This window comes from Ceratotherium simum, chromosome 15 (genome assembly GCF_057802395.1).
Source record: "Ceratotherium simum simum isolate JZ-2026a chromosome 15, ASM5780239v1, whole genome shotgun sequence".
Classification (NCBI taxonomy): Eukaryota; Metazoa; Chordata; class Mammalia; order Perissodactyla; family Rhinocerotidae; genus Ceratotherium; species Ceratotherium simum.
The window spans coordinates 16,423,634-16,442,053 of record NC_141914.1 but is presented as its reverse complement, the minus strand read 5'-3'; the positions used below and the strand labels follow the sequence as shown (position 1 = coordinate 16,442,053).

General features: G+C 40.1%; 1 protein-coding gene across 2 annotated transcripts in view; it reads left to right on the top strand.

The window, feature by feature from the left end:
- The first annotated feature begins 132 nt into the window (after positions 1-132).
- Positions 133-18,420, top strand: part of CCDC191 (coiled-coil domain containing 191) — a 71,633-nt gene continuing 53,345 nt past the window's right edge. The window contains exons 1-6 of one of the 2 annotated variants that reach the window (XM_004436616.3): positions 133-275; positions 2,339-2,377; positions 6,388-6,529; positions 10,762-10,905; positions 14,197-14,375; positions 15,843-16,066. In XM_004436616.3, the coding sequence (XP_004436673.2) occupies positions 186-275; positions 2,339-2,377; positions 6,388-6,529; positions 10,762-10,905; positions 14,197-14,375; positions 15,843-16,066 (818 nt within the window). In that variant the 5' untranslated portion in view covers positions 133-185. The remainder of the gene's footprint in view (positions 276-2,338; positions 2,378-6,387; positions 6,530-10,761; positions 10,906-14,196; positions 14,376-15,842; positions 16,067-18,420) is intronic. The other variant, XM_087439615.1, reaches the window with a different exon arrangement.

The following is an 18,420-nucleotide window of genomic DNA, read 5'->3' as shown; positions in this document are numbered from 1 at the left end:
CCATGGGTAACTGAGCTAACGCGTACCGCCTGCGCAAAGCCTCCTGGGAGTGGTGGTTCTGCGGCGCCCCATACCTGCCTTCCTTGCGGGCGGAGGAACTACAACTCCCAGGGAGAGCCGGAAGCAGCCTGGGCAAAGGAGGGGTTGTTCCAGCTTTGGCCGAGGTCCGGGCCTGAACCTGGAAAATGCTGCCGGCGCGCCAGGAGAGGTCCTCCTCCAGGAAGAGGACCGGGCTGAGTCGCTGGAAACAGTTTACAAGGAAGCCGAGTCCCAAGGTGATGCGTCCCAATCGCGAGCTCTGGGAGGCCCGATGCCCGCCGCAGCCAAGCCTGCGCTTCCTCCCTCTTCCCCAAGGGCATCCTCACCTGGCCGGCCCGTGCCTGGGGCCCCCCAGAGCCAGCATTGGAAGGGGGCCTCGAAACCTTCGGGTCTGGGTACCTTACGGCTTTGGTGGGCAGCATCGTGGAAGAACTGTTTCTACCTAACGTTTTTCTCAATCCGGAGAGATCTGGTATTTCCCATCCCGGTGAAGAGAATTTGCGAACTACCCCCCTTTCCCACCCTACCCTCCTGTTTTAGGGAAGTTCCGGCACATTTCGGTTTTTTTTTTTTTTTTATGTTTTGCAAATCATAAGGAACTGATCTTTATTGGAGGGGAAGATCTTCACGTTAAGTCCTTTGCCTCATACCCTCCCCTTCTAGTTTTACATAAAGTATCTAAAATGAACTCAGGAATGCAAGTGGGTATTGAATATATCAATATTTGATTCACTTGAAAATCTCTAAATTCCACCAACATTCAAAAAATAGCTCCTCTTCATATTTGTTACCTCTTTTGATGCATTAGCATCCCAAGACAGGGAAAACTGATAACCCCATTTTCAACTTGAACCATATGTAAATGACATGTGCAAAGTCACGGTCACACGGTGTGTGCTTTCCACAGACTACCTTTTTAACAGTCACCAAAATAAATGCTTTAAATGTAAGTGCGCACCAAAATGGAGCGGCTTCTCAGCTTTCAGCTCCAGAGCCGTTTCACCAGCTGTTTTCACCCTTAAGTTACATTCTCAAAAAAATAGTCTACAGACATGTGGCCTTTCTGAGGGCCCTAGGCAATTGTGCTCCCAGTTTATTCTAAATATACCAGCTAGATAATGCACTGGACATATTCCACTTGGTGAATATCTTTCCCCAGTAATGGAGGGTGCATACTGGAACAGGGGAGAGACTTGGAAACAAGAGTCCGCTCCTGTTGTAACGTACCAGTTCTATAATGGACTGGATCCAAAATAGGTTATGAGTGTAGACTTGATGATGAAAGGTAAAAATTTGGGACAACTTCTTAGGACTCCAAAAGGAAAGATTTTTGCTGCTGGTGCTCATTGTTATTGCCTAGGGGATGCAAAGGTGAAAACACAAGAGCTCCTTGAAGTTCAGTTGTGTTTTTCTAGGATCAGCTCTTTCTTTGTTGCAATGACAAAATTACTCAGCAGTACAGCTGCATTAATTAGTTATCTGTAAGGTGCTTTGAAGGGGAAGTGTTATGTAAGTGAAAGAGTATTATATCTTCCTCTCCTCCATGTGTCAGTATGCTAGTTAGATATTCCCTTATTTATTTAAAAACTCATCTGAATTATTAGCAAAGCAAATACCTGGATTTGTTGAGTGACTATTGGAGGGAATTCTGCAAGCTTCTGAGAGTTACGGAGAGTGAAGAGAGGAGGTGTCCTACTGGTCTGGTTTCTAATTTCAGATTAGTCTCTGGCTGACCTGCGTAGAAATTTATGTGATTTCTACCTCATTTTCTGCTTTGTAAAACAGTAAAAGTTTGATTATCCCTTACCCCACCACCCAGTTCTTATTGGACCAAACAATATCCCTGCTCTAGGTAATGAAAGCCTCTTGCTACAGGTTACTACTGCTTTTCCAAGCAGATTTGCTTCTACGACACTTGAATAATCTGGCTAGTTAATCAGTGCTTGTTTGGGTTTTTATAAGGAGTATTATATCTAGCATTCCTCTCCCTTGGCTCTTAATCCTGGGGAGCTTTGAAAAAATACTGATGCCTAGGCCCTACTGCAGACCAGTTAAATCAGAATCTCCAGGTGGGTCTAGGTAAGAGAGAAAACCAGTCAGAGGATGTCCCCCAGGAGCCTTCATGTTTCTTCCTCCTGCCATCGTTCTTTGTTCTTTTGTTGCTGAACTTTCTAATGAAATGCTTTGGGGAAAGAATAAAGGACACTTTTCCATGTGCTTTAGTCAGAAGGACTGATTAAAATGGCAAAGTTGACAAAGATATTTCTGTGTATTAATATTCTGTATATATTATCCACAGCCTACTTTTGACGCTGACAATGTGGAACACTGGATTAAGGTAAGGATATTTCACAATTAAGATAGAAAGAGAATTAAGAGTCAGACACAATCAGATGGAAAAGGAGTACTAATAGGTTTCCATTTTGCACATATTTTGCTATTTTTGTTCCTATGTGACTATATATGTTGCCTTAGTTTTATACTCTACTATTTTTTTCATGGTTTTGTTGCTTCTCGTGAGAGTATGAATGACAAGAAGACAGGTGTAGACATGCCCTTTCGATTGCCATGAGGATCACATGAAGAGGATTAAAGGAGGAGGGGAGGAAAAGCCTTAGGAGAGGACCCTGTGGCCTTCCTCAGATAATTGGAAAGACTGTACTCTAGTTGCATTGACCTGTGGGACCAATGCAATAGGTCAAAGCTATGCATGCATCAAGAGTAAGAATTTTCTATTGACTAGAGCAATCCAGAAATGGAGCGGGCATTCTCATAAAGAAATGTGTTTTCTGTCGCTGAAGGTATTCAAGTGGATTCTAAATGGTCCCTTAATGTTAGGGCTAGTGAGGAATATGTTTGAGCATTCAATGAGAGGGGGATTGGGTTAGATAACCTCTGAGATCTCTTCCAGGCCTGAGATGTATATTTTTGTACCATTTAAGTTGAAAATGCTGTTAAACCACTTCGAGTGCATGCCTCTGAGTGTCAATTTGGCCACTTGCCATACTCGTTTGTGCACCACATGTTTCAAAATCATGCAGCATTTTCCTGGGAAAATATCCTTTTGCCTGGTAGTATTTTGAAGAGGTCTTACCTACCTAAGTTGACAGCACCAGGCCAGATGGAACCTAGGCAGGATGTAATAATTGTTAACCATTTATTTAGCCAGCCTGTGTTTATTAAGTGCCTACTAAGTACTAGCCTACTATGTTGGGCACTGAAGATAAAACAGTGCAGGGGCGGGTACAGTCCCTGCCTTCACAGAGTTCATAGTCCATTGGGGGTTAAACAGCTTACTTAAAGCTGATGGGAGCATTAATGGTCTACTGGAAGCATGTGGTGGAGGGCAGTAATATAGATGGGGCCACGGAAGGCTTCCTGGCTCCTGCAGAAGGCCTGACTTAGAAGACGACTACTATGGATCACCGACTTAGAGGCTAGCCTCTGAGAAGGCCACCCTTCAGCCTCCATTAAGTCTAACTTACCTGCCAGTGTGGAGAGACCCTGTGCCACACCCCTGCGGGGCTTAGGTGCACATTTAGTACCGTCTCTTCCAGAGGGGAAGATTGAAGTAAAACAGAAGGATAAAATTCTGCCCTGATTTGTCTGCACCATTTTCCTCTCTCATGCAGTTGTCAGTTGTCTTGACTCAGATTTTTATCGTTGCTCTAAAATTTCTACAGTAGCTCTTTCTCCATTATACCTTCAAATCTCCCCTGTCGTGAAGAAAGTCAGTAAGTCCTCATTTGACCCTGCAGTCCATTCTGATTGCCGTACAGTTTCTTCTTATCCAACATCTTTGGATGTATAATCTGGACTCCTTGCCTTTGTATTTTTATTGTCCTCTCGTGTCCACAGTTATTTTCCTCCAGTTTCTATTTCTTACCACTCCACAGAAACTGTTGTCATAAATGACTTCCTGACCAAATCCAGTGGTCTCTTCTTCATCCTCAAACTTTTTAAGGTTAGTTTGATATAGTTATCACTTTTTTAATCTAGAAATCCTCTCCCCCATTGTCTTTTTATAACACTGTTTTCTCTTGCTTCTCCTACTACCTCTCTGTTCACTTCTCTGTCTTCTTTTCTGAGTTTGCTCCCTAATATTTCCCAACTTTGGGTGCCCTAAACAGTTATAACCTCTGGACCTAAGACTTCCAAATCCACTTGCGTGGACCACCCTCTCCAAATCAGCTACGACCTTGTTAAGGGAAGAGGGAGGAGGCATGTGGAAAGGCTGTGGAGATGATGAGGGTGGAGGAGGGTCTTTCTTCAGAACAGAAAAGGAAGATCAGCCAGCAGCACTCGAGACTTGGCTGGAGCAGGTAACCATAATTTTTGTGGTACCAAAATTGGTAGATCGATGGAGCCAGGCTTGAAGGTTTTCGTTGAAAAGGCAAAGGAACAAGAGATTTGAGGCTCATGTAAGATAGTAGCTGAGTATCCATGCAGAGTAGGAAAGGAAGGGTCCCTTGCCAGGACTCGTAGATGGGGAGAAGGAGGAGGCATTTGGTGACCAGAGGGCTTGGTTAGGTGCAACGCCAATGTAGTGGAGCAGGGGAATGAAAGGGGAGATAGGTAGGAGGCTGATGTTGCAAAGGGGATTCGTTATCAGCATTTGGTTTGAACAATGGAAAATTCTGTGTGATCTGGTTCATGATGCCCGTGTCATGAGTTGCTGAAGTGCAGATGAAGGGAAGTCTGTTGGCATATGGGAGATCAGGCAAACCTTGAGGCTGAAGTGTTGGTGAGTCATCCTCAGGGATGCTGAAGTCACTTAGAATCAGACAGGTCCTTGGTAGAACCATGAGTCCTGGGGCAGCTCACCCAAAATGCGACAGTCCACCACAATTTACGGTTCATCCTCATCCTGAGTTGATAAACTGACTTATCTTCTTACTCCAGTGCTTTCTGCTGCTTTGAGCTTTCTAAACATTTTCATCATGTCAGTTCTCTGCTCTTGAACTTTCAGTGATTCTGCATGCCATCAGATGAAACTCTGTAAATTCCAGATGGGCATTTAAGGCCCTCTGTTAAGCTACGTGTAATATCAGTCCACCTGTAACAGACCTTTTACTGATACTCTGTGACTCCTGTCCGGCCAGTCTCCTTCCCCTCCATCAGATCAGTCTTCCCTTTGCTTTGACTCATGTTGATTCCCCAGCCTAGAATACCCTTCCTCTCTGGGAGGCCAATCCAGATCCTTCCCTTAAAGCTCAGCTTGGGATGTGCCTCTCAGGAAACAGCCCCCCCACCCACCTCAACCATCTAATCCTGTCTTCTAATACTCTTCTCCTTGGAACTGTTTTGGCCTTCATGCACAACAGATACAGGATCAAGCATTTGCTTATATACAGAGTGATTTAAAAAGAATAGAGCACTTTCAAAAATATATTACTCACAAAACTATCATGTATGAGCATGCACTCTGCACCTGAGAGTATGTCAAGAAACTCATGTTTATACCTCCCAGCCTTGAGGAAATGAAGGAGTGCATTGTAGCTGCTGTTTCTGCCGTCGAGTGGACAGTGGGGTTGGTGTGTGCTGTGGGACGTGAGGAGCCTGTATTGAGCATTTATAAGATGATGGAAATAACTGAGATAATTTCAAATTGTATACTTGTATATAACATAGTTACTGAGTAATGGACTTTTGAAGGTATTCAGTTTTTTTAATCACCCCATATTATTTTAGAACTGTTCTTGAGTTATTACACACGTGGCATATGAAACAAACAAAAAAAACTAAACTCTTTTAGAACAGAAGCTTTTACTTCTGTTTTCTCCTTAATGTCCACTACAGTGCTGGGAACAGAGCTAGCTTTCAGTCAAGTTGCTTGAAGAATAAGTTGTTAAGTCAACACAATGTTTCTTTTATTGAAATATAATTTAAGGTAGACATCTCTTATCTCTTACGTATTTATTTTGAAAAAATATGGTAAGGATGTAATATTTTACAACAAGGAAGTACAGAGGTGATTTCTAATCCTTAGTATCACCTACTATTTTTTTTCCAAAGTCTTTAAATGGTATCCCAAATATTTGCTTTGCTAGAGGCAAGCAGACATTTCTCTGTACTCCCTTCCTTGTCAGTGCCAGGCTCCGTCCTTCTTTAGTACCCAAATCAGTCTTCCTCCTCCTGTAAAATACTGCAAATCGTTTCATGTTATATATGAAACCAAACAGTTATCTGCGGTAGATGTTTAAACCTCAGAGTTCCTTCAAAAATGGAAAAATGAAAGTATCTTAGTAGTTGGTAGAAAATCAGATTCCTGAACTGGAGAAAAATTCTCTAACCCTAAACAAAGTTGTTGTCATCTTAATGGATTTTTTTTTTCCCATTATATTCAAGAGAGTGGAGAAAGCCTCAGAATTTGCAGTTTCAAAAGCATTTTCTGCTGGAAATTCAGACTTACCCGGAAAGCTTTGGGGCCAAATCATAGATTTGGAAACATCTGAGCCAACAGAGGATCATGATGAAGTCTATGCAGAAGGTGAGAGAATACATTTTTTGCTGCAATTAACAATTCTTTGGAGTACAACTTATTAAAGCATAACTCATAATGCACTTCAAAGTACAGAATGGAAGCTTCTCTTTCTTTTCTTCTTAATTTTCGTTTCCTTCTACTGCCCTGAAGCTCATTTACTCTGGAGTTAACCCCAATATTACAAGTAAGGCTGTATTTAAGGCCCGTTTTGTCTCCTGAAATAGAACCACATCCAGAGGCAGTTTGACATAGCACGGTTAACTGGGGAGTATTGTAGGTATTAGTCCTGTAGCACAGAGGACAGCTTGCTAATTTGACCTAGTATCCTGCAGATAATTTGACCACTAGTTCATAAATCAATTTTGTTCCTTATGAAGAGAGTCTAAAACTGATCTAACCTTCCTATCTCCCAAAAGCATTTACTCCTCTGTAATTTAGTATTTTAGTTACTGATGCCCTGAGGAACTCGACCATTTAGGGATGAAGAGATCAGGAGGGACCAGCAAAGAAGACAGGGAAGGAGAGGCTACCGAGGTAGGAAGAAAGTCCGAGTGCCATGTCCTGGAAGCCAGCTTCCATTTGGGTTTTTGACATCTACAGTTATTCAGTTTATTTTTTCATTCATTCTGTATATATATATAATTATTACTCTGTGCGAGGTACTATTTTAGGCACTGGAAGAACAGGTTATGAAAAAGAGAGGCAAAGCCCTTGCTTTCATGGAGTATATATTCTAGTGTGGGAATAAAGAAAGTTAAAGAGAAATGGTCAGATAATGGTAAGTCATTTGAATTTGGACCTGAATAAGAAGAAGGAGGCGGCTGAGCAGTGGTGGAGGAAGAGCATTCCAGGCACAGGGAGGGGTGGCATCAAGAACTGAAGTAGGGGCAAGCTTGGTGTGCTTGTGGAACTGAAGCAAGACCAGCATGGCTGGAGCTTCCCAGTGGAGAAGAGCTTGCAGGAGTGAGCAGGAGACATGTCACACAGGGCCTCACAGGACTGGGAAAAGAATTTAGATTTTATTCTGAGTATGATGAGACATCACTGAAGGGTTTTAAGCAGAGGTGTAATAGGACAATTTTTTAAATATATGAAGAATGGATTATAGGGGAGAAAAAAAGGGAAAAGGGAGATCAGTTGGAGGCTATTGCAGTGACCTGGGTGAGCAGTAATGGCTCTTGGTCTTGGGTGGTTGCTAGTACTGGTATTGGAGAAAGGGGATTGATTCTGAACTGACAAGGCTGTGTCTTGCCCGCCCCACCTCCCACCCCATAAAGAGGAAAATACAGTGTACTTGAGCCTCTTAAGGTTTCTGAGAAGTCCTGCAATTAAAACAAAAATGTTTACTTACCCATTTCCCAGGTTTCTTAGACCATGAAACTCTTTTTATCCTGACATACACGTTAATATCTTGAGAAACTAGTGATCCACATTAGGAAATACTAGTGTGTGGATAGTACATGGTTTTCAAAGGTTTATGTACTTTTTTCTCCTCTCATCAACCATCTATTAATATTCTGTAAGAACTGGTGTTCTGAGGAGCTAACTTTGAGAAATTCTGCTTTAAGGAAGCCTTGTATACTCCTCCTCTGATCCAACATGTGGTATTCCTACAGTTGAACTCCAAGAGAAGTTCCCTTTCTTTGTTCTTTTGGGGCACTTCATAGTAAACTACTATTTACTACCAATGAATAAACTACCAGTGAATGGTGTTTGGTAGATCTGAATTATTCTACACATAAGTTATTATACACATAAATGTCTGAATTCTCTTACACAGGGTACTCAATGAATATCTGCTCCCTTTCTCTACCTTCGTCTGAAAGCTGATAGTAGTATCTGTTGCTAGTATACTTTTTACACTTAGTTTCTACTACCTTGATTCATTTTTTTCTGTTTTATATATCATGCATTTCTATCTGTATTAAATACCTTTTGGCATCATGTACTATATAGAAACACTTCATTCCCTCAGAGCTATGTGATAATAATAATAGTGATGATGAAGAGAATGCTGAAATACACATTTTTTTCTTTGAAACCCCCATGCCCTACCCATAAGAGTTATTTTTTAATGATGATAATAATGATGAAGGTGTTGCGAAAGTAGATATATTCTCCCATATGTATATATTTGAGAAGATTTTCTGAATATCACTAAGAAAGAAATCCAAATGGAGGTTGGCTTCCAGTATATCACACTCTGATTTTCCTCCTACCTCAATGGCCTCTCCCTCCTAGTCTGCTTTCCTGGTTCTGCCTTATCTCTTCAGCCCCTAAATACTGGAGTTCCTCAAGGCTTAGTCCTTGAACCACTTTTCTAGCCACCTTCCTCCTTTGGTGATCTCATCCACTTCTATGGCTTAAAATACTATCTGTATGCTGACAACACCCACATTTATTTCTTCAGCTTGGATCTTTCCCCTGAATTCCAGAGTGGTATAGCCAATACTCACTCGCCATCCATCCCTGTTTGGATGTCTCATAAGCATCTTAAACCTATCTAGTCTGAAACTCAACTCCTGATCTTCCCTCCACACCAGCTGTTCCATTGGCCTTCTCTGTCTCACTAAAGGGCATCTCCATTCTTGCAGTTGCTAAGGCAAAAAACCTTGTAGATTTCTTTCTCTCACATCCCATATTCAGTCCATCAGCAAATCATGTCAACTCCACCTCAAAACATTAATTTCTAGAATCTGACCTTTTTTTTTTAGTGAGGAAGACTGGCCCTGAGCTAACATCTATTGCCAATCCTCCGTTTTTTGCTTGAGGAAGATTGTCCCTGAGCTAACATCTGTGCCAGTTTTCCTCTATTATATATGTGGGACGCCACCACAGCATGGCTTGACAAGCGTTGTGTAGGTCTAGGCCCAAGATCTGAACCCATGAACCCCGGGCCACCGAAGTGGAGCCTGTGGGCTTAACCACTATGCCACAGGCTGGCCCCTAGAATCTGACATTTTTGTGTGTGTGTGTGTATGTGAGGAAGATCAGCCCTGAGCTAACATCCAATGCCAATCCTCCTCTTCTTTTTGCCAAGGAAGGTTGGCCCTGAGCTAACATCTGTGCTCATCTTCCTCCACTTTGTGTGGGACGCCACCAAAGCGTGGCTATGACAAGTGGTGTGTCGGTGCGTGCCCAGGATCCGAACCTGCAAACTCTGGGCCGTCGAAGCAGAGCACGCACACTTAACCACTTGTGCCACCGGGCCAGCCCCAGAATCTGACCATTTTTAATACCTCTATTGCAGAGACAGGCCACTATCATCTCTCTCCTGGATTGTTGCATTTGTCTCCCGGTTGGTGTCCCCTGATTCAGTACTTGTCCCCCTGTAATCTATTTTAACATGGTAGTCAGAGTGATCCTCTTAAAGTATGTCACCTCTTTGCTCACAGCCCTCCTGTAGCTTCCCATTGCATTCAGAGTAAAAGCCAGAGTACCTAGAATGGTGTCAAGACTCTAAACAAGGATTTTCAACCTCAGCACTACTGACATTTGGGCCAGATAATTTTGGGGGGGGAAGGGGGAGGGAGCTCTCCTGTGCGTTGTAGGGTGTTTAGCAGCATACCTGGCCTCTACTCACTAGATGCTAGTTTCATTTCCCCCAGTGGTGATGACCAAAAACAGCTCCAGGCGTTGCCAGATGTCCGCTGGGGGGCAAGACCACCCCCAGTCTAGAACCATTGCTCTAAACCTGATCCCCACGTTACCGCTTCCACCCCATCTGCTACTGTTCCCCCTTCACTCACTCCTCTCCAGCCACCCTGCCTCCTTGCTGTTTCTCCAACACGCCTGACGCTCTCCTGCCTTAGGGCCTTTGCACTTGCTTTCCCTCTGCATGGAGAAATATCCCCTTACATAGGCCTATCGCTCACTCTCACACTTCCTTCCCTTCTTTGCTCAGATAGATATTGTCTTCTCAGTGAAGCCTCTTTTGACCACCCACTTTAAAACTATCAACACCTGTCTTCCATTTCTTGTACGCCATTTCTCCTTCCCCTGCTCTCTTTTTCTGACTGACTTGTTTATGGTCTCTCTTCCCCAGTTAGAATGTAAGCTTCATGGTGGTAGGTTTTATTTTTCCTGTTTTGTGCATTACTGTATTCCCAGCATCTAGAACAGTACTTGACACATGATAGGTGCTCAATTAATATTATATGAATGCATGAAAACAGTGAATGAAGAAGGTCTCTGAAGTAACTGAAATATTAAAAAAGATGTGTTTATTTTATTAATAGCTCAGGAGCTGGTCAATGACTGGTTAGACACCAAACTTAAGCAAGAACTAGCAAGTGATGGGGAAGGTGATGCTGAAGACGCTATGTCGAGTATCCCTCCTGTGCCAGAAGCCAATGGTCATTTGAAATATGACAAGTTTGATGGTAAGGACTTGTCTGATTGTTCTAAGCTTTAACATCCAATAAATGTGTCTAAGAAGTCTTTTTAATTTTTTTGAATAATAAATGATATATTATTTGACTTTTTTGTGTTTTGCTTAGTTTTATAATTGGCTTTAATTTTTCTTGATTCAATTTAAATTACTTTCTATATCTCAATAAGTTCATGGTGTTTTTTAAATTAAAATATTCTGCTCGGCCGGCCCCGTGGCTTAGCGGTTAAGTGCGCGCACTCCGCTACTGGTGGCCCGGGTTCGGATCCCGGGCGCGCCCTGACACACCGCTTGTCCGGCCATGCTGAGGCTGCGTCCCACATACAGCAACTAGAAGCATGTGCAACTATGACATACAACTATCTAGTGGGGCTTTGGGGAAAAAACAGGAGGAGGATTGGCAATAGATGTTAGCTCAGACCCGGTCTTCCTCAGCAAAAAGAGGAGGATTAGCATGGATGTTAGCTCAGGGCTCATCTTCCTCACAAAAAAATAATAATAATAATAAAAATATTAAAAAAAAAAATTCTGTTATTTGTAGTTCTTCTTATGACTATAATAGCAGTTCATGCTGTTTGAGTACCTTTTCCCATACATTGTTGGACTAATTGTTCCCATATATTTTGAGTATTTGCTTTGATGGGGACTACATTTAAACATTCATATATCATTTTATATTTACAAAATGCTTCATATATCTTTATAAGGAAGGTTATTACTTGTACACAGAGCTAGTGTCAGGAAAGTTAAATAGCTAACTTGTGAGTCCTCAAATGTGCCCAAAGAGTGTGAGGCTTTTTCCCTGAGCATAAGGGTAGGCATGGTGATGGTGGTGGCAGCTCCTCATGTGCAACTCAGACATCCTTGGTGAACTCACCTGGCAGCATTCCCCTTGTTTAGGATTCTACGAAATCCCCAGATCAGGAATCACAAAGTCATCAGCTCTTAAAGTTAGAGGGATCCTTCAAGATCACCTGGTCTGATCTACCCGCTTCACCCTCTCAGATGGAGATCCTCCTATGGTAGCCCTAACATGAGGTGACATAATCTCTGCCTGAACACCTCCTAGGATAGGGAGCCTGCACTTTGGGAAGAGGCCATTCAGCTGTTGTGAGGCTCTAATCTTATGGCACTCTCTCTTATTTAGGAGAATTAGGGTTTTGTCCTCAGTAACTTTTGCCCTTTAGTGCAACAGAAAATAATATCATGTTGTCTCTCTCAAGAACAGTCTTTTTATTTTTTGTGGGAGTTGTAATCATATCTGATCCCTCATATACTTCAATGTTCCTAGATTAAATAGCACCAGTATTCTCAACAGTTCTTTGTATTACATTGTTTCTAGATGTTATCATCCTGGTTGCCACCTTCTGGATATTTTCTAATGCCATTATTAAAGTGAGGCATTTCAGTACTTCACATTTATTCTGAAGCATATATGGAATATTGTGAAACTATATTGTAAAACAGGCTTCATTCATCTTATACTTGTGGAGTTTTTTTTTGATCAAAACATTGAACAAAATATTATGTAGCCATTAAAAAAGATGTTTACCAAAAATGTTGATTAACATGGTTATCTCAGTAGACACAGAAAAAGTACTTGACAAAATCTAACATTCATTCTTGATAAAAACTCTCAGCAAACTAGTAATAGAAGGTAAATTCCTTAACCTGACAAAGGACATTTACATAAAACATATAGAAAAAAATACAAAAATGAAAAATGTAAATCCTACTTTATCAGGAATTAAATTAAATCTAAGTGGATCAAACACTCCAATCAAAAGATAGAGATTGGCAGAATGAATTTAAAAATATGACCTAACTATATGCTGTCTACAAAAGCACAATTTAGATTCAAAGACACAAATAGGCTGAGAGTAAAAGGATGGAAAAAGGTATACTATGCAAATGGTAACCAAAAGAGAGTGAAAGCATCTTACTAATATCAGAAAAAATAGACTTTAAGATAAAAAATTGTTACTAGAGACAAAGAAGAGCATTTTATAATGATAAAAGTGTCAATCCATCAAGAAAACATAACAAGTATAAGCATATATACACCTAACAAAAGTGCCCCAAGAAACATGCGAAAACTGACAGGATTGAAGGAAGAAATAGATAATTCAACAATAACTGTTAGAGACTTCAATACCCCTTTTTAAATAATGTATGGAATTAAACAGAACATTAACAAGGGAGATGTTCAATAACATTAGTCATTTGGAAAATGCAAATTAAAATTACCATGAGTAACCATGAGTGGTTACTACATACCTAGTAAAATGGCTTAAATTAAAAGACTGACCATGCCAAATATTGGTGAGGATGTGGAGGCACCGGAACACTCCTACGCTGCTGATGAGAGTGTAAAGTCATACGACCACTTTAGAAAACAATTTGACAGTTCCTTAAAAAGTTAAACATATACTTATCATATGATCCAACCATTCGACTCCTAGGCATTTTCCCAAGAGAAAAGAAAGCATGTGTTCATACAAAGACTCGTACACATATGTTCATAACAACTTTATTTGTAATAGCCAAAATCTGGAAACAACCTGAATGTCTATCCACAGATGAATGAATGAACAAATTGTGGTATACCCATACAGTGGAATACTACTCAGCAATAAAAAAGGATAAACAACATGGATGAATCTCAGAATAATTATGCTGAGCAAAAGAAGCCTGACCAAAAAAAGAGTACATAGTGTATGATTTAATTGATATAAAATTCTAGAAGATGTAAACTAATCTATAGTAACAGAAAGCAGGTCTGTGGTTTCCTGGGATAGAGCAGAGAGCATGGGCAGGAGTGGGAAGAAGAGATTGCAGATCAGCATGAGGACCCTTGTGGGACTGACAGACATGTTCATTATCTTGATTGTAGTGATGGTTTTACTGGTATATGTAAATGTTAAAACTTATTGTAGACTTTAAATATTTACAGTTTATGTCAATTATACCACAATAAAGCCATTTTTAAAAAAAGACAATGGGGTCCTCAAGAATGTTTAGATTGAAGTAATATCTTTTTTAAGTTTGGCATTGAGGGAGCCTTCAGTGACTTGAGTGAGGGCAATTCCTTATGAGTAGAGGATTTTTCCTCTTAGTTGAAGGTAATTGCTGAGGGCTATACTCAGCCAATTGGCATTATCAGTTACTATTTATTGAACACTCACAGCTTTAGATTTTCATTGTACTAAGATTATTTACATAAATATGGAAATTATACTGAAATTAAAATTTTCCTTTTTTGTTATTGTTTTGTTTCTCCCAGATTTATGTGGCTATTTGGAGGAAGAAGAAGAAAGTACCACCGTTCAAAAATTTATAGACCATCTGCTCCATAAAGATGTGGTGGCTTCTGGGATGTTGGAAGATCTTGGAATGAATGGAAACCTAGACAAGAAACAGCAGAAGGATCCTCGTCTTACCATGGAGATGAGACATAAGCAGGTGGGAGGGAAAAACAAAATTAAAATGGATAACAGGAAGCAGTCTTTGTGTAACACATTTAATAAGCTTAAATAAAGACTTAGGCTTTATTATGAAAAAGGGTGCCATCTGTGGTTTGGTTAGAAAGAATAAAAATAAAATAGAACTTCAGAAGAAAAATAATGCTCATAAATTGAGGATAGGAAACTATTTAAGAAAATCAAAAAAGGAATAATTGATTTGACCAATAAATTGGTGAGCTAAAGTTTATTAGTTTGGATATGATACTTCCTTTTATAAATATGTAGATTGGGTCTTGCTTGAATTTGGTTTTTGAATTGTGACATCAATATATTAATATCATGAATATTCTGGTGAATGTTATAATGATAATTCTTCTCTAGACAACTGAAAAATTCACTCATTTTGTGATTATAATTTGAAAGGAAGGACAGATCTGAATTAAACCTAGTTCAGCTGTTTTGAATTAGAAAGGCATATGGGAACTTTCTTTTCTCCAAAGGGAATGGTAGGTTATAGGAAAAACATGCATCTCAATACTTTGTAGAGGAGCTTCAGGGAATCAGAATGACCAAGTCTTTGCCACATGTCCAGAACTACGGCCGAACTAGAATTAATGTCTCTATATGTGTGTGCTATCTTTTTATAAGACTGAATTTCTGCTTGCTTTAAATCATTAAGATGTGCCTAATTAGCACTGGGGATGTTAGAGAAATTGGGGTAGAATTATGATCCTGGTTTGGATTTATGCTGAAAGGGAGGAACGAGGGTTCAGTAAGAGATAGCCATCATCTAGAAGTCTTATCATAACTGGAGAGTAAGATAAGGGTAGAGTTAAGTAAAGCAGGAGGGAGAGGAACACTCCTTAACTTGTAGCTAGTCAAGCCTCTAAAGAATAAATAGTTTGAAAAAAATGACATGCTTATTCAGAAATATCTGTGAAGTTCATGGTTTTGATTTCCAAATATGATCCAGAATCATTTATATATTTAAATAATGATAGAAATCAATAAAGGGTTGTGGTGTTCCTTAAGGCAGTAAATCATTGTTCTATTCTTTACAATGTAGCCTCCCAAAAATATCCTTATTCTTTCTTAAATTATAATTAGCATGCAGACAGGGCCTACATTAATAGCAGTAATGTACTCCTTGGAAAATCTTATGGGTGGGAGATCATGACTAAATAAGAATCCAGAACTTGGCATGTGACCATTAGATTTTCAGCTTTTCCACGGTGCAGATCATTCCCAGATTGTTTGGGAGTCATCTTACCACCTGACTTCATCCAAAATTTTGTATTGGCCCTTACCCAGTAAACAAATGAATTCCCCCTGTTCTTCTGATAAACAGTGAGGTTCTGGGCCAGAATGTTTCAAACTGGAGTCTGAACTTCAGAGTATGTTCTAAGGTTTGCATATCCCTTTCTACTCGAAAGGCTGCGTTCACCTTTCTTGTATTCTCTTTAAGGTAAAAGAAAATCGCTTAAGACGTGAGAGAGAACTGGAGCGCCAGAGAATTGAAAAGACCCTGAAAAAATCGGCCTTCCTAGAGGCTCAGTATCTGGTGCAAGAAGAGAAGAAAAGGAAGGCTCTGGAGGCCAAGAGGGAGGAAGAGGAGATTCAAAGGGAGATGGTAAAGCTGCGGAGGGAGATCATTGACAGGAGACGCACAGTGGAAGAAGCATGGAAAACGTAAGCCTGCCGTCATGAGCAGCGTGAAGTGTGTTGTTTAAGCAAGTCATTTTGGAAGTCCTCTAAAGTTTTTTAAAATGCACAAACATTGCAATAACAAAACACAAAAAAGAAATCACCCATTATTCCACCATCTTAACAATGAACTATTTTCCTTTTTCCATGTTTCCTCCTGGTGTTGGTCCCTTTACCTACTTAATTGCAACCATAAAGTACATTTAATTTGTTATTCCTCTTGTTGTAATTAACACATTGCCCGGAGTCCTGAGGTCTGTATATTACATCGTTGAATTCCTGTAGTATAATTTATGCAATGACCTCCCCTCCCTATTCTGGTAAGCATTTCATCTATTTTAGATTTTTTACCAATAGCACAGTGAGCATCTTTAAGCATAGAGCTTTTTCATTCTTTTAAGTTATAGTCTTAGGAGTGTAATTACTGAGTTAAATGGTATAGGCCTTTTTATGACTCTTGAAACATTGCCAAATTACTTTCTAAATGGCTTGTACTTATTTACACTGTTGCTGGCAGTGGGCCAGTTTACCTCACTCTTCTCAGCATTGGGGAGTGTCATCATTTTCAATATTTTTGCACTTTTTAATAGGTATTGTATTGATTGGTTTGCATGTCTTTGGTTACGGGAACGTTTTTAAGGTTGACGCTGTCTCCTTATGCACGTTCACTAATTGTGCCTTGTCCTATTGTGGTTTGTGTCAGTGTCTTATTTTCTGATAATCACACAGAGAGTCACCACTGCTTTACTGCCACTGATAAAGAAAAAGAATATCTGACATAAGTGGAAAATCAAAATAGTCCTCACAGGATGTAGTACTATTATGTATCCTCATGCACAAAATTAGCTTCATAAATGAAATAACTAATGTATTTATTCGGAGAAACAGCACTGATGCGTGAACTGCAAAAGCCTTGGAACAACGTGCCTGAAGTGACTGAACACTCAAACTGAGAGGCCAGAAAGACCTCTTAGATAATCCCTTCCACCCCCGTCAGCTCACACAGCTTTTCCCCTTGTGTTCTTGATTGCTCTTATTCTACCCAATTTAAAACAGCTTGGCAGTGGACGTGCACTTCACTCTTTCAAGTGCCAGGCTCAGGCCTCCTCCAGACTCCATTCCTTTCAGAAAGCAATCACCAGTGTTTTAGTGAGTTCTTGCTAAGGTCAACCTTGCTTTTCAGATTGCTCTCAGGCCCTGAAAAATCTAGGCTGACCTAAAATAAATTGTGAAAACAAGTAACATTTGATGGTAGCAGGATGCTCTGCTCACAGTGGGGCACTCAGCAAACGTTCACTGACCACTCATTTCTTTTAAAAGTTAAAATCTTATCCACGTTACAGTGAGACAGATAATGTGCTGTACTTCTAGGTGGATGAACTGATTTAAACGTTCCAGAAAGCAATTTGGCAATAAACAGCAAGAGCCATAAAAATAGTATTATCACTTGATCTGGGAATTCCAGTCCTAGGAAAATTGCCCTGAGAAAATGATCAGAAATCCAGACAAAGATAATTAAAGTAATATTATTTATAATAACAGACATTAATAAAGAATGGTTGTGCACTCAAAAAACACTGACACGCTATCAGTGTTTTTTTCTGGGTGGAAATATGGATGGCTTTTATACCTTTCCAATTTTTTCAATGAGTAGATATTACTTTCCTAACAGATACATATTTTAATGTTATTTTAAAAAATCGGACCCATGGTATTAGAACTGTATTTCTTTAAATGCCCACTATGATCTACGTAAATCCATATAGTATAACGTTGTTATGGCATCAGTAAGTTTGGAAAGAATCAGTAAAATTTTTTTGTTGGTAGGGCTTTTTAATTTATTTGTAAGGTATCCTAAATCTCTTCATTGCATAGTTTCAAAGCATCTCCTCCAAGAGATTTATTAATTACAAAGGGAAAAATAGCAACGTTACACTGGAGAAGCCGCCTTAACCAAGTGATGGTTAATATCACCAGCAATAAGATAGAACATTGTGTGCCCGCTATATGATATATGAGAATTAATGAGAGAATGTCAATAGAGTATTCTGGCATCTCTCTCTCAGTTTGAGTTTCCACAACTGTAAAGTGAAATTCAGAAAGACTAGATAACTTGGCTGAGTTTTCACAGCTGGTTTGTGGTCAGAGCCCCTGAATCCTGATTCTTGACTAGGCGCTATCTTTACTACATCACTGATAGTATATATACTTTATATACATACACGTACCCATGTAGTTCAGTCCACTCCAGTAAGAAGGCAGTGGCTATGAGCTTGCTTGGATTGATGAGTGTAAGACAGATGGCCTGGATGAGAAAGAATAGGTTGGTGGGTGATGGC